General features: G+C 36.8%; 1 protein-coding gene across 1 annotated transcript; it reads right to left on the bottom strand.

Annotated features, from left to right (window-relative positions):
• Positions 1 to 612: 612 nt before the first annotated feature.
• ESPNL (espin like) lies at positions 613 to 12,432 on the bottom strand. Its single transcript, XM_015813709.1, has 5 exons — positions 12,399 to 12,432; positions 11,155 to 11,294; positions 5,891 to 6,040; positions 2,689 to 2,868; positions 613 to 2,169 (listed from the first exon to the last, which is right to left on the bottom strand). Exons 1-5 carry the CDS (start codon positions 12,430 to 12,432, stop codon positions 613 to 615), a joined length of 2,061 nt encoding a protein of 686 aa, XP_015669195.1.
• Positions 12,433 to 15,770: the final 3,338 nt, after the last annotated feature.

The raw sequence follows: 15,770 nt of genomic DNA, 5'->3' as shown, positions 1-15,770 counted from the left end.
GAGAACATGTGTCAACAAAAATAACATGGAAACTGTTTAAATCCTTAAGCACCTTGTTAATTCATATGTAAAGACAAAGGACACCATGCCATGCAATAGGATTGTACAGATTTTTAACAAGGTACTCTGCTTAGTCAGATATCCATATGAAGCACCCTTTTAAAACTCTTTTGTAAAGAAGTACCTGGTTTTATTTGGCAAGGTAGTTGCTTCCTTCTACAGCGGTGGCTTCAGTAATGCAGACAGAGTTGCAATTGAGTAAGCAAGTAAAATGAGGGTTACAAAGTCTAGGGGAGATGAAAAACTGGTGGATACAAGAAGTTTTTGAAAAAAAGAGGATGGAATTGGCAAGAAGGATAAATCATTCTCTCCTTTACCTCCAACCCTTTTTATTTGATGGGGTTTTTTTTACAACAAAAGTCTTGCTGAGATTTAGTTTTTGCTGTGCCACTTTTTTGTTGTTTAGATAACATGAATTTTACAGACTTTTCTTGGTAATTCCCAAAGAGTTTATGTTTGCTAATTCCAGCAATATCCCTGAAGTAAAGAAACATAGAGCCAGCAGACTTCTTTGTATAATCTGCACATCATTCTTACTTACAACAGAGATTACTAATGTAAAGGTCCTGATCCTTTAAAACTAAAGATCTCTGCTTCTTTTTCTTTCCAGAAAGCAAAACTCCTGTCAATGTAACAGCAGATATCATCATTACTACAGTTACCTAGTTCAAAGTATTTCCCTGAGACCTGCTCTTCAGGCTCAAGAACACTATCTGATATCCTTGCTTTGGTTATTATTGTTGGATTTGTTTCCATTGACAGCATTTGGAGTTCCCTACTTTTAGTCATGTCGTTATTACCAAAAAAATGTTCCTTGATATCTTCAAAACTATCTTTCCAATTTTTTTTGCCTGCTGCAATCTCATCAATCACTGCTTTGTGAAAGGCACGCACTGTTTCCCACTGATGTCTACTCAGGTGATTGAAAACTTCAAAGCAAAGGAGATGTCTTCCTTTCCGTTCTTCAGGTGATAAATCCAGCTCCAGGATATGGAAGTAGCCAAGCATAAACATATCAAGACTCAAGCTGTTATAATCAGTAGGCTTACCCTTGACATAGGGTAAGAAATGTTCTGGAGAATAGATTGTGTGCTCATGACTTTGAGGTCTGACTTCCTGAGATGACAGCAGAGAAATGACATCCTTCCAATGACTGATTAACTTCTTGATAGTATATCTCTGATGAACTAAATGGACAAATCTCTTCATTTCTTTCAAAGGCTTCTGCAAAGGATCCTGCTGTTTTCTGAACTCGGCTATAACCTCTACAAGATCTGCTTTTATAGGCTGCTGAGTACTTAGAGTCTTCCTAGTCAGCAGTTTCAAAGAAGGAGCATATGCAGATTTCTTCCAATGACTTAGAAAAAGTAGCACAATTCGTTCTTTTCGGAGGATGGCAGAGTGTGTTATTGACACATAGCTCTCAGCTGCTTTAGAGGACAGTTGCTTATAGCTGATGTTGGAATCACTGGCACTTTCCTTATCTCCAAGCTTATGTTCTCTACCACTTAATTGCCTCTTGGTCTTACAGATGCTAAATAATGTTTGAATTGTCGACTCCTTGCTTGTGTCTTGTTGCAAGGACATGTTTTTCAAAACTTGGGGTTCAAAAGGTTTGTGGTAACTCAAAACATTAAGTTTTTCAAAATTGTCTCTTAGACTTTGTACAGAGACACTACTTTCTATGATTTCGTTATTGGCTGAATCTCTTAGGAAAAAAACTGTTTTGCCTGATTTCTCACTAGCCCCCTCTTTCTTGGTTTTATTTATATTGTTAAGAAGTAGAGACATATTTTTTACTACTCCAGACACATGATTGCACCAGGCTGGTAGCTCCTGGGTGTCATCCTGGGAGAAAGATTGAAGAAACTGAGGATTGACTGTGACACTGATAATGGGAAATGGAAAAACACTTTGTAGTTCTTCTGTTAGGTGTCTCAGCTCATTCTTAAACTCCTGGCATTTCTTCTTAATCTGCAGCTTCTCAATCTGGTTCTCTAAGTACAGCAAATCATCATTTGTTAGTAGTTCCCCATAAGGGCCAAGGATAGCCTTGTGATCCTGTGAGTATTGCCAGACATTAGTATTTACTGCACAGCTTCCCTTGTTCTGCACAGGGCAAAAAAGAAAGCAAGAAGAAATTGTATCAAGTCATGTTCATTCAAAGGCATAACTTCTCAGCCTGTCATTATTAGTGGAGTTACAGCATCTTAGATACAGTTGGAATCGTTTAGCCTTATGGATGACACCACAAGTATGCAACTGGAAGATATTTTAAAATAAGCTGGTGTCTCAGCAAGAACTGAATCTATTTAAGTAAATGTTTTTGTCTACTACATTGTAATTCTATTCGTAAATATAAATTTTATAAGTTTTTAAGGCACCCTTAAATAGAGGGACAATACCTTCCACCCCAAAAAGCAGAAGATGTAACTCCAACCACCACCTACCCACTATAAATTTAATGATTTATGTAGTACCTTGTACCTTGCTTGAATTTGGGGGAAAGAAGGATTTTTCAACATAGTGAGTTCAAAATGAAATATTCAACTGGAATTATACATAAATACATATGAATTAGAAAAGAAATGAAGAGGCACTTTTTATTCTATTAGCTCAATGCAATACCTTCTTGTCCACCTCTTCTTCAGATGCTAGTTGAACCTGTAATTTTCTGACCATCACTTGCCGTTTCCATTCTGGGATACAGAAACCTTGCTCATCATGGGTAGGCACCAATGCATCAATATCCAGTGCTCCCAGGCTGTCTAGCTTTGATACAATATTTTGTGTCTTCGTTTTTCCATCCTATATCGGGACAACTATTTCAAAGTTTAAGAACATCTCACAATGTCTCCTCAAATAATTCAAATAGTTATAATAGATAAACAGTCATAACAACATTTTCTCAAGAAATTAAGATTAATGAAAGGAACTGAACAGAAAACTGAAATGTGTAGGTTAGCGTGCTCTTTTCTAAAAATCTGTGTTTGATTAGCCAAATAGCATGACCTTGCAATGTAAAAAAAAAAATCAAATACAATTTGGAAGTTTAGCTGGAAGAAATCACCAAGGAAGATTATATGAAAGCCAAAGGAACATGAAAGATATGATACAGATTGAAAGATAGGCAATCAATGGATAGAATCTGAGAATTCTACTATGAATCTTTGCCTTCTTCAGAGATTTATTTATCTTCAATGGACTCAATTTATCTTTAATGGACTCAAAAAAAATTATTAGGCCGAAAACCTATTAATAAAAATAAAATCTTAATAATGTTCAAATATTATTTATTGGATCATTGAGAAATAGATAAAATAAAAAATTGAAAGAAACTATTTTGACAGAGGATGCAGTAAAAGGAAGGAAGGAATTGGAGGAATCAAGCATTCGGCTCAGGAACATTTTAAGCTTCTTTAAAAGATGCTAGGTAAAAAAAACTTACCAGCCTATGTTAAATTTCTGAGTAAAACACTCAGGATTCAGGATTAAATTTAGCCAATCCAGTAACTAGCACATGGCTAATAAGAACCGTTTTTTGTTTTTTTAGGTCATGAAATTTGCAGTTGGCTTTTCAGGCATCCTATATCAAAAGGTTTTATGTTAACAATATAAAGCAAGGAAGAACATGGTATTCCAAATGAGTTGTGGGTGCCATTATACTGGGGACAATCTTCACAAGAGTTTTATCCTGGCATTGGATATTACATTAGGACTTCCACTTCCCAATCCCTCAAAAGTGGTTTTGAGACAATATCATCCCTGACTGTACAATACTTAGTACAAGTTAAAAAAAAACCCAGGCAAGTCCCAAGAAGGACAGCTCCCGAAGAAATGGAAATTCCCTAATCCTTACTCCAAAGGAAAAACAAATGAATTGCTTGCATGTGCAGTCTACTGATCCATGTCATTGTATTGTAGCAGTTAAGCTAGTTCACCTGGGCCAGGAAGATTTGGTTTCAAATCCTCAGTCAACTACAAAAACTAGCAAGCTTCTTTGGGACAGTCAGTCTCTCCAAGTACAATTTACTTCACAGAATTGTTGAAGGAAACAAAATTAGGGAAATATACCCTGAACACTCAGAACAAACGCAGGAAATAAATTAAATAAATAAAATACGGTACAACAAATGGCTATGATAAATAAATATGTGTTGCGTATAGTTGTCTAATCAAGCACAAAAAATATGAGCACCAAAACTGTTAAAACACTTTTTTCCTTGAAAAACATACTAAGGCAGCTGAAGCCTAAAAACTGAGAGGCCTCCTAACATAAAAATTTCTATAAATGAAGAAATGGATTTCTCATAAGCTCCTCAAAGCAGCAGAATTCCAAAGAAATACTTCTTTTAGTATAGTTTCAAATACACCAGCACTGAACCAGAAAAGATTCAACTCAGTTTTTAAAAACATCAGTATTTTGGGAATCATGAACGTCTGGAATTGGCCTTAAACTGGTAGAGTTGTGATGTGGGAATGTCCTGGGACAACTGGCTTATTCATGGTCATATGATAAACTTCACAGCCATGGCTCTTAGTGCTGTTTTTATTCAATATGAACAATTAATATGGAATGAAAATAGATCAGTTTGCAGTTGCTTAATTTGGACTTTATTTTCTTCACAATCTCCTCATATTAACTCTTTTTTAGGTATTCAGTGAATATATGCTGAAAAAGAGAACTAAATTTGCACTTTCTGTTACATTCCCAACTTGTAAATGACCTTATTATGACTTGGATGAAATGTTTAGACATGAAAGAGAGAACATTGAGAAATCTGTTTATTATGGAGTTGGTGGGAATTGGGATCATATCCATTGCTCTCCCTTTCATTTATTATTTTTAAAAGAATTTTCTGAGCTACCCTACACTACCAACTGGCTGCCTATTCCCAGGGGAGAGTCAATTTGGTATGCCAATCATATATATACAACGGTGATGAGGTGGAGAGTTGGTTTTGCATTGTGTCCTCACTCATAGTGCAGTGAAGAAGGCACAAATATGAGTATGTGTATTCCTTCTGCAGAAGAGACATAGCATAGGAACAGCTTCCTCCTTGGAAGTTTATAAGAAAATAATTTGCATGCTTTTAATATGTTGTTCCCAGGTACACATGATTTTCTGAAGGTCCTTGATATACTGTACACCTAGGAATAGAGACAGGATTTTCCCTTTATGTGGTAGAGTTCAATGTTTATCAACTATATTCAATAGCAATAGTTTAATAGAAAAGGTACTTGTGTAACTTTAGTCACTGGGTTATCTTTGAAGAGTGTGGTAAGCTTCTTTCTAAATGATTGATATATAACTTATACTTGACTGACAAGATCTCATTGCCTATTCTATCTCAAAATAGAGCAAGCATACCCATTTGTCTTTGGAAATATAAAAACAGTTTGTTGATTTTCTATGAAAAAACCATAAAGCTGAAATGGAAGTTGGGACTTCTATTTTAATCAGCTTAGCATAGTGAATAATGATAAAGGAATGAGAGAGTTATAATTCAGTACATCTGGAGAGACCAAGATTCTTCACAGAGACATGCTCTCATGCACAAATAGCAACTCTCCAGCATTTCTAAATCAATCTGAAGATGGATCAAAATAAAAATTTCTAGACCTTACTTTTTGCTGTATCACAAATATGTAGCTCATTTAATTAAGAACTACTGTATGTCTAATCTTGCTTGAGAGATGAGGCAGTGTAAGCATCTCCATACAACTATACACACAGAAATTCCATAAATAATAAAATATTGAAATAAAGTAATGAAAAGTATTCCAGAATAAGCTTATAAGATCCAAAGCTCACCAGTAGAGCCATTACCTGGCTATTCTCCATAACTGTAACTCCACTCAGTATCTGCAGATAATTTCTAATTCTTAGTATTTGATCAGTATTGGTTTTCTTTTGCTTCAATGCTTTGACTTTGACAACTTGAGCTTCTTCACTGTCAGAACAGTACTGTTCATTGCCCTAATGTGACAAAGAGACAAACACATAATTTGCTTTCTCTTCTTATTCCTGAGCCCAGAAAAATGTAGTCATACATTCTATGAGAAACCAAAAGTCAGTCTCAAAGACACCTTTAGATGCATTGCTACTTACACTGAGCGTATGGCTTGTTTGTTTACAAATTGTTTACAAGTACTTTCTCTGTGCTTTCAATTCAGTCCCTGAGGTTTCTACGTCTAGGCACAAAAAGCAGATGGGACTTTGTTTTCACAAACATTTTGTAGTTACTAGTCAGAGATGCCCTGTATAAGTGTATCCTCAGTGAATGAAGGTTTTAAGGCAGAGAATGGGTATGCTATTTGTCCTGTAAGACTTGGTATTGTATTTAAATCTATTTTATATTCAGTCTATTCAAAAGCTTTAAATGCATAGTTGCATCTGTCTTTTAAAAACCTGATTGATCAACTGGATTGAAAAGTATTTGCTTATTACCAGTACTTCAATATAATATTGCCTTTGGTCCTGGAAGCTAAGCTTTTTAAAATTATTATTATTAAGAACTTTTATATGGCCACTCAACTCACTCTCAGTTACTCCAGGTGGCTTACAAAGATAAAACCCCAATACAAAAACCAATAACTCCATCCTCATCCTTCTGACCTTGTTGGCCCTAGTTAGGAATTGGATGGGAGACTTGGCAAAATGAAGGATATAGACTAGATTGGGAAATCAAAAAACACACCAGAAGGCAATGATGAAACATAGATGGTTGTGTTCACCTCAAGTCATCTTGACTTGAGGTGAACTTTTATTTTACATTTATCATATAATGAAGTAATTTAATTTTTTATTTATTTATTAAATTTATTGACCACCCATCTTACCACAAGGTAACTCTGGGTGGTTAGTATTACCACCTAGTAATATAATGTTACTTTTCACCCTTAAAAAGAAAGTCTGTCTTTACCATTTTTCACTTTTGAGAGTAACAGATACAAATTGAAATAATTTTCAATATAAATATGTCTTCATTTCCTAGATTTCAACAGCTGATTAAAGAATGTAGCATCTTCAGGCCTAACAATGGAAATGTATTATATGACAATGGGAAACCCCAACAGAGGAACAGAACAAAATGAGGCAGCAGAACTGACTCCATGAGGTTTATGTATTCTGAGACAGACATAAATTTCTTGGGTCTCTGGTACATCTCTGAGCAGAGATCTACCTCCCCGTACAAAAGCTCATAGTGTTTGTGCTGCAGCAGGCAGAAAAGAGGGCACTAATTATAAGATTTTCTCAAACCTTGTGGTCTTGTTTCAGTATTGAGTTAAAGTGCTATATGTCTGCACTTGAGGTGGCAGAAAGCAAAACCAGTGCAAAATTGGCTGTCCCCATTACTGGTCCCTATCCTTCTTCTTTTGATTCTTTCCAAGCCTCTGCCAATCATCTAATTTCCCCTAATGATACTGAATGAAACTGGATTTTGTCCACTTATTGTTGAATGATGTCAGAATAAGAAGGAAAATGCTACTGTAGGAACCATTGCAATCTCAATGATTTAAGATTGTCTTTTGCTTTGGGTGGGGACAAAATGTATACAACATATTGACTGAAAAACAAACAAACATTGCCAGGGCGTATCATAGCTAGGTAGAACTGGGGACATGGCCAAAGATGTACATACCTCTCTTGCGCTGCTGTTTGTTTATGGAGTCCATCTGGGAGAGAAGAAAGAAGATGAGACAAATATTGTTTTCTCTGGCTAGATCCAGTTTTAGGAAGATCAGAAATTGAAAACAAACCAATGAACATGAATCAGAAGGAAGCAAAGCTAGAGAACACATCATTCTTCCTGGAGATAGACATAACTTGTACTGTGTACCAGTCGCAGCAGAAAGGATGGGGGGGTCAAGAAGTCACAATTAGCATTGCATTAATATTTGAAGTCTGGGCATCAGATGGCAGAGTGACACGAAGGGTTACAACATTGGCACTGTGAAGAAGGGTGTTGCCCGGCTGCCTTGGCTGTCCATTTTCTTTTTCACTTCTTTTTTAAATTATACAGATTTATAAACAAAGAGAACAGTCAGTTAAGGCAGCCAATAGACAAAGAACCCCTGTTTGGCTGACAATGCTCAGCCTTCCAACTTTAGGAATTGAACTAGGTTGGGTAAACACCCAAAGCTGGTTGCTTCTAATTTCACCTTGCATCTATGTGCAAAATCACTCTTTGAACTGGTTTTTATTTTATATTAATTTATTTATTTGTGGTATCTCTGCACAGGTGGTCCTCAACTTACAATCACAATTGAGCCCAAAATTTATGTTGCAAAATGAGAAATTTTTTAAGTGAGTTTTGCCCCATTTTATGACTTTCCTTGCCACGTTTGTTAAGTGAATCACTGCAGTTGTTAAATTAGTAACACGGTTGTTAAGTGAATCTGGCTTCCCCATTGACTTTGTTTGTCAGAAGGTCACAAGAGGGAATGACATAAACTTGCAACCGTCATAAATATGAACTACTTGTCAAGCATCCGAATGTAAATCATGTGGCCTTGGGGATGCTGTATCAGTTGTAAGAGTGAAAATGGTCATAAGTCACCTTTTCCAGTGTTGTTGTAACTTTAAATGGTTACTAAACAAACTGTTGTAAGTCGAGGACTACCTGTACAGCTTCAAATAACTCCTAGCAGTTCACAATAAAAACATAAAGTAAGCAATCAACATTATTCAGCAGTATCACTGGGACCTCATCCCACTGGCACTTAGTGGGCATCAAAAGCTCTGCAAAACTGCATTGTTTAATGGCCTTCTGAAGGATGATGGGGTGGGTTCTCATCTACCTTCTCTTGGGAAGCTATTCTAGACTGAACAGGCTGCAATGGAGAAATGCTATCTCCACCTGTTGTAAATTTTTAAATAAAGGGAACCTAGAATATCCTTTCACAGGATTCTTTTGAAAATAAAGTAATATGTGTTTTGGTTTTAGTATATTAAATAGTTTTTAATATATTAATATACATTTTATTTATTTTAAAAATGAGGTATTTGTTGTTTAAAAAATTAAGCAAATACAGGTAGGCTGAAAAGCAAAATTAGGAGGGGTATGTGTGAACTTGGGGGGAAGTGTGATCTTTTTTCCTGCTTCCATTCTATTGCCATTTTCCAGAACTAATTCATTTCACTCAGCTGCTTTTGTTAACTGTGAGTTGAAAAAGAATTTAGGTTCCCTTTTTCATGCCTGTATTTAACTTGAGATTACATTAAAACTGAAAATAACAATTTCAAAGAAAAAATAGCATATCCCTTCCTCAATGTCACTTTCTAATTAAAACTGGAATATTGTAGCTGGGGAACATTCACATTATATCTAATTATCATCTTAAAGAGATAACTTCTCCCATTAGTGCACTGATGATGTTACCTAGTTTGTGTAATAAAATGTCTACAACGAAAACAACCAAGTGCAGAGAGCACTAAGGACCTTTCATTGCTACAAATATCTGCAAGACATTATTAAAAATCCCTCACTGAAATACTTATTTCTAGGATGGGAATATACTATTGTATTATCCAGTTTTTGAAGATATCATTCAGTTGAAGAATAAAATCTGTGAGGAAATAATGTCTATGCTTGAGGAAAAAGCAGGTTTAAATCATCTGATATAAGAGGAGCTGAAAACATGAAATTTGATGTTAATGAATGAAGCCTGTCTATTCAATCAAATGTGTAAAGTAAATAGCAGCATGAAAACATCTGCAAATATCAATGAAAAATCAATGCCATCTCAGGCAGGAAAAGTCTTATATGAACGCAGGTCATGATCCTCTGGACATGTTCTGTATCTGTGCCACATTTTTTTCTGTTCACAAAAAGGAAAGAACAACTGGGAATAAGTGACTAATAAAGGAAATATGAAAGCTATTCCAGATTGCAACAGAAACATTTTTATGATCCCTGCATTATACTAAACCTAGTGGTTTCTATTAATCCATATTAGTCTATACTGCAGGTTGATACTATAAGAGGTTGGTATTTATGGTTTGCTTGGGTTTCATGATCTATAGAAAGATGTATGCTATCTTTCTCATCCATTCTAAGAAATGTTATGTGTAAACTGCTTATGTGTGTTCATGTCTGAATCATGGTGAGTTTTTATACATACATACACAAATCTCTTTAAGTTATGAGAATGAAATTGACAATTAATGGCTCAGCAAGATATTTTGATCTTATTTGCCTGTAGGAATCAAAGACAAATATGTACTAAATCAACTGGAGAATCATCTGGCATACTACCTCTGTGTATAAATATCACATCAACATTTTATTACATTTCCCCTGAGATCAGAAATGGAATAAAAAATACTTGAAGATTCAACAGCAGAAATTATAGGGAAAAGATAGGTGCATTTGTCTTGGAAAAAACAAGCATTTGCAAATTTGACTCCAGAAACTTAACTACACAATAATTAACCAACAATTTTCAGTTGTGATTTGGGGGCAGCCTACTAGGTCATTGCTATAGTATTGGAAGTTTATGTGGTCCTCTGAGATGAAATAATCTAGATCAGCCTTCCCCAAACTGACATTCCTGGATATACAGAAAATAGAATTTTAACCAATAAGAGAATGGGAAGATTAACCAAGATTGTTTGAAATGTTAGATCACCTAGGAGTGCTTTGAGAAATATCATATTCAAAATGTATTTCAGTGAGACCCTTAACCATTATCCTAAGTGGTTTTTAACTACATAAACTTAGGCTGAAATAATCATGTGGTATTGGTGTTTAAGGCTGTTAGTGAGTCCTACCTTATTATGTGTAAGGGCAAACTATGCTATGTCAGATAAAAGAAGATCACTGGTGCTTCATAAAATATTGATGAATTCTGTAGTCTCAGATAGGATACATGGCCCTCTTGAAGGTATCAGTATGTCTCCGTTAACCAAATGAATGTAGAAGCAATAGCTGGATATTATGAAAGGGACATTATTTATTTATTATCACAGTATGATGAGAAATTAGGGGTGAATGCTGGTAAAAATGAATTGGATACTGCCTATTGTACACATTAGTATACATACTTGGCTTTGGCAAAATATTAGTATTTGGACTGGTTCCCAATTACGCTCACATCCTCGACACTGACGCTGAAATCAATGCTCTCTCCTTGTAGACTCAGGCTCAACCCCAAGAAAGCCCAACAAGTGGAAGCCTTTGCTGCTTCTCTTTGTTGCTGTAACTGCTTGCCTACTCTGAGAAGGCATACTAAAAAACGAAAAGTGCAAGGAGTGTAAGCAGCAGAAAACTTCAAGGATAAGCTACAGGCCCTCTGGAAGTTTTCTTTCACAATGCCAACAAGGACACTACCCTGGCAGAGGTATTAGGTCCTTATGCACTGAGGTAACCATACTGAGATGCCTCTGTTACTGCCACATTACCTAAGCAAGGGACCTTCCATTACTCAGCCATGGTGGTAGTGCCAGTGTCAAATAACATTTCTGACCAACTCCAATGATATACTGCTGAGAGACAGATCAAATTAAGCTGCCATTGGAAGACTGTCTTCTGTCACCAGGACAGCCTATCCCATTCTACCCCCTACTTTCTACCTGACAGGTCTTTTCATCACACAATTCAATAGATAGAACAAAGTGACAAAGGAAAGTAGATTCAGAAAATGTATCCTCCTTTTCTTAATTTGGAGATATTATGTCTCTGTGTCTTCTTGATATGCAGCTGATCTACATCAGCAGCCAAATTGATTGTAAAATTTGTCCTGGACTGGATTATATAACCCTGCAGTGCAGGGGCTACAGTGCCTGAATGTTTTCTGACAGTGAGTTTAAAATGCTCACATTTTCGATTTCTTGCATTTGGAAAATGTAGACAGTAAGAACATTTACTTATTCTTGTGATGGAAGCAGTCTCATTTTATTGCCCAGAATCTAGAATTTTAAGGTTAGGATTAGGGTTAGTGCTTCCTAAAGAATTTCCAGTTCAGACATGTCATATAGGTCAATCTTCATTTGGTCATTGAGAGTTGATTATTGTTTTAACCTAATGCTCACAAACCTTGGCTCATATATTCCTCTAGTCCTACTTTTCAGATACAGTTGCAAGATACTTTGGTTTTTAGATAACAGTCATTTAGCATTATGCATGAATCCTTAACTCTCACTGATATTAACTGTGGTTTATTGAAAAACTAACTAATTTGATAGTTTTTGTCCAGTCTCCAGCCTTTCCTGAGAAATTAGTTGCATGTCAGTTTCAAAAGGCTCTGGATGAAGTGGGTTATTCGGACCCTCTCAATCAGGATTCGGGATGGAATATGGGACAGAGCTGGCATTAATCATGCTCTTGGATTACCTCTGGCAGGATCAGGATGAGGTAATTCATCCATCCTCACTCTTTTTGTTCCCTCAACCATTGGCCATGGTATCCTTCTAGATTAGCTTTGAGAGTTGAGGTGGGTGGCACTGAGTTGTGCTGGTTTCTCTCCTTCATTAATGTTATGTTGATAGGGGAGGAAAGGTCCAGCCCATAACCCTACTTTGTAGGGTGTTGCAGGACTCAGTTTTCTCTTCCCTCTTATTTAATACCTACAGGAGACCATTGGGTGAGGTGATCCAAATATTTAGGGCTGAGGTATCATCAGTATGCTGATACCCAACCTTGTATCTCTACCTTGGATTGCCTGAGTGACTCTGTGGATGTCAAAGTATCCAAGTAGCAGAGGCCTGGTTAGAATGCAATGGGGTTTGGCTCAACCTAAGCAAGATGAATGGCTTTGGGTATTTGGGTCTTCTGGTATGAGTTTTTTTCTACCTTTGGTCCTGAATGGGTGGCATTGCTTCAGACCAGCTGGTGTGCAATATGGGGGCTTGTTTTGGATTCATGGCTTCTGTTTGGAAGAACAATAGTAGCTGTGACCAAGAGGGTCTTTGCATATCTTTGAGTTCTGTGACAATTGCATCCATTCCTGGACCATGGCTTTGCTCACTGTCATTCCTTTTGATCTTCTATCTTGACCACTGAAACACACTCTACATGGGACTGCCCTTGAAAAGTATTCAGAAGCTATGGCTGTGACAGAATGCAACAGCATGGATTGTAAATGGTGGCTGTTATTCAGCACATGTAACATTAATGCTATACGACTTACTTTGGCTGCCAGTGTTTCCAGATGCAATTCAAGGGGCTGGTTGCCATCATTAAAGCCCTGCATGTCTTGGGATCAGGTTACCTGACGAATCACCTTCTTGCAGTTATTTCTGTTTCCAATCCGCTTCAGAAAATGGACATGCTCCAGATACCATTGTCCAGGGAATGTCAGCTGGTAGGGATTAGGAGATGTGCCTTCTCTGTCATAGCCCCTGTTCTCTGGAACATCCTCTCTTCTGAGATATGGAGGGGATAGGATGACTTCTACCCTGTTGGTCTTTCAGAAGGCTTTTCAGAACTGGTTAGGTGCACTGGTCTAGGATCCAAGTGTGTGAAGGATCTCATTTCCTGGTTATGTTAATATCTACAGATTATAATATCTGTCAGTTACTTTATATACAGGTTGTACTCAACGTATGATCAGAATTGAGCCCAAAATTTCTGTTGTTAAGTGAGACATTGTTGAGTGAGTCCCATTTTATGACTTTTCTTTCCATGTTTGTTAAGTGAACCACTGCAGTTGTTAAATTAGTATCACGGTTGTTAAATGAATCTGGCTTCCCCATTGAGTTTGCTGGTCAGAAGGTCGCAAAAGGTGATCACATGATCCCTGGACACTGCAACTGTCATAAATATGAGTCAATTGCCAAATTGTCTGAATTTTGATCACATGACTATGGGGATGCTATAATGGTCATAAGTGTGAAAAACAGTCATAAGCCACTTTTTTCAGTGCTGTTGAATGATCACTAAATGAACTGTTGTATGTCGAGGACTACCTGTATTTAATTTTTCTTTTTATATTGTTTTTAATTAGTTTAATTGATTTTATGATTGTTGGCTGCCCAGAGTCACTTGTTTAAGGTGGGCAGCTATACAAATTGAATAAATAAATAAATGGGCAACACATCTAGAGACATCAATTTTGGGCTGGTTCTAATAGCGGATATATTCTAGGGCTGGAGGGAAGGGGCTGCAACCTAAGAAGGCAAAACTGGTATCTACTGTTTCAGTATTTCATCTAATGGATTATCAATTATACACCACCATTATAGCAATCCCCCCCATCACAAGAGTGGAAGCCTATAACATTTATACAAAAGCTCAGTGTCCTTATATCCTGGTCCACTTGAGGGGCCACAGTTATTGCCATGAAGCAATTTGGTGGTTCTTTTCCCCCTGTTAATATTTTATTAGGAACCTGAGTTGTGATAGAGGCTCTGGTTTCCCATTCCAAATCTCAGGCTATGGCAAGGATTTTCTATGCTTTGTTCAATGAAACCCAAGCCCTTGATTAGGGCTGCAGAGTTAATATGTTAAGTTAACCACAGTAGCCATTTCAATGCTTTGCTGAGCTTCTCTGCTTGCAACAGAAGAGCATCAGCCACAGAAACATACAGAGTATGAGATACTTGCCTGAAGCTTCTACCCAAGAGAGGAAACTGAGCTCCTCCCCTGGACCCTTTGGATTTTTCCCCAGGCAAGAATTAACAGCAAGGCCTGTTATTACTCTCAGCCAGCGATACAGATAACTAAATGTTTCCACTCTGATTTTCAAACTAAAAATGTCTACAAGGACACAAGGGACATAGATAAGTCTATTTTGAAGCTGCAGTAGAAAATATTTACCGGTAGTTGCTGCTGGAATTTTTATTTATTCAGCTTATATAGCTCTCCATTTCTTGTTTGTGACTCCAGGTGGCTTGCAATTAAAACAAATATATATTAAAAAAAATGAATAAAACAGCCATACAAATATTAAAAACAATTAAAACCACCCGGATACAGTCACCTGGAGATCACAGACATTCAAGAACAATACAACCATTTTATGGAGTCTACACCGTTCTCTCATCCCAAGCCAAATGGCATTTTGCAAAACTCAGAGGCAAGACTTGCAGTCTTCCCCAATACATTCTTTCCAGAAAAGCTGGAATTGTAGTTCTCAGATTGAAGGCCAGGATGGATAGGAAACCTGAGTTTCAATCACAATTCAGTTTGAGTGGAATGGTAGATTGGGAAACAAGAACTGTATAGCTAATACTGTGCTTTCATCCCTCATCTTCATCCCCTTTCCTTTCCTTTTTCTCTTTCAAGTGATAAGGCTCAAGCCTCTTTGGTTTTTTTTCCCTATATTCATTTTTTTCATCTTATGTTTTGTTTTATTTCTGCAAATCTTGAAACTTCTTGTTTGTTCCTCTTTTTTGCAGTAGGCTGGATATGCAGCCATCTTAATCTAGCATCTGTGAGAGATTGTGAGGGGGATGAGAAAGAAATGGGAGGAACTTGAGACACTAACACTAATAGATAACAGAAGATGTTAATGACTTAAGTAGTTCTCAACTTATGATTGTTTGTTCAGCAAAAGTCTGGAATTAAGACAGCCTCTGAAAGGGTTTTTACAACATGTAAAGCACTTCTAACCATCACAAAATATTTGTACCCAGAGTTTCATGATCATGATCTGGTTGTTTGGCAATCTGTTCACACTTATGACCAGGGCTTTTTTTTTTTCTCATAGAACGCCCAGAACGGAGTTCCACCACCTTTTTTGGATGGAACCTTGTAGAGTAGGCA

This window comes from Protobothrops mucrosquamatus, unplaced genomic scaffold (assembly GCF_001527695.2).
Source record: "Protobothrops mucrosquamatus isolate PMUCROS unplaced genomic scaffold, P.Mucros_1.0 scaffold183, whole genome shotgun sequence".
Taxonomy (NCBI): domain Eukaryota; kingdom Metazoa; phylum Chordata; class Lepidosauria; order Squamata; family Viperidae; genus Protobothrops; species Protobothrops mucrosquamatus.
This window is presented reverse-complemented; position numbering and strand designations above follow the sequence as displayed.

Excerpts from the sequence above, each read along its gene's own strand:
- ESPNL (XM_015813709.1), bottom strand. The coding sequence starts at position 12,432 with ATGGATGAATTACCTCATCCTGATCCTGCCAGAG. Across the intron at positions 6,041-11,154 it reads TCAGTGTCGAGGATGTGAGC|GGCAATGAACAGTACTGTTC; the intron begins GTAATTGGGAAC and ends TTGTCACATTAG. Across the intron at positions 2,869-5,890 it reads CAGTTATGGAGAATAGCCAG|GATGGAAAAACGAAGACACA; the intron begins GTAATGGCTCTA and ends GTCCCGATATAG.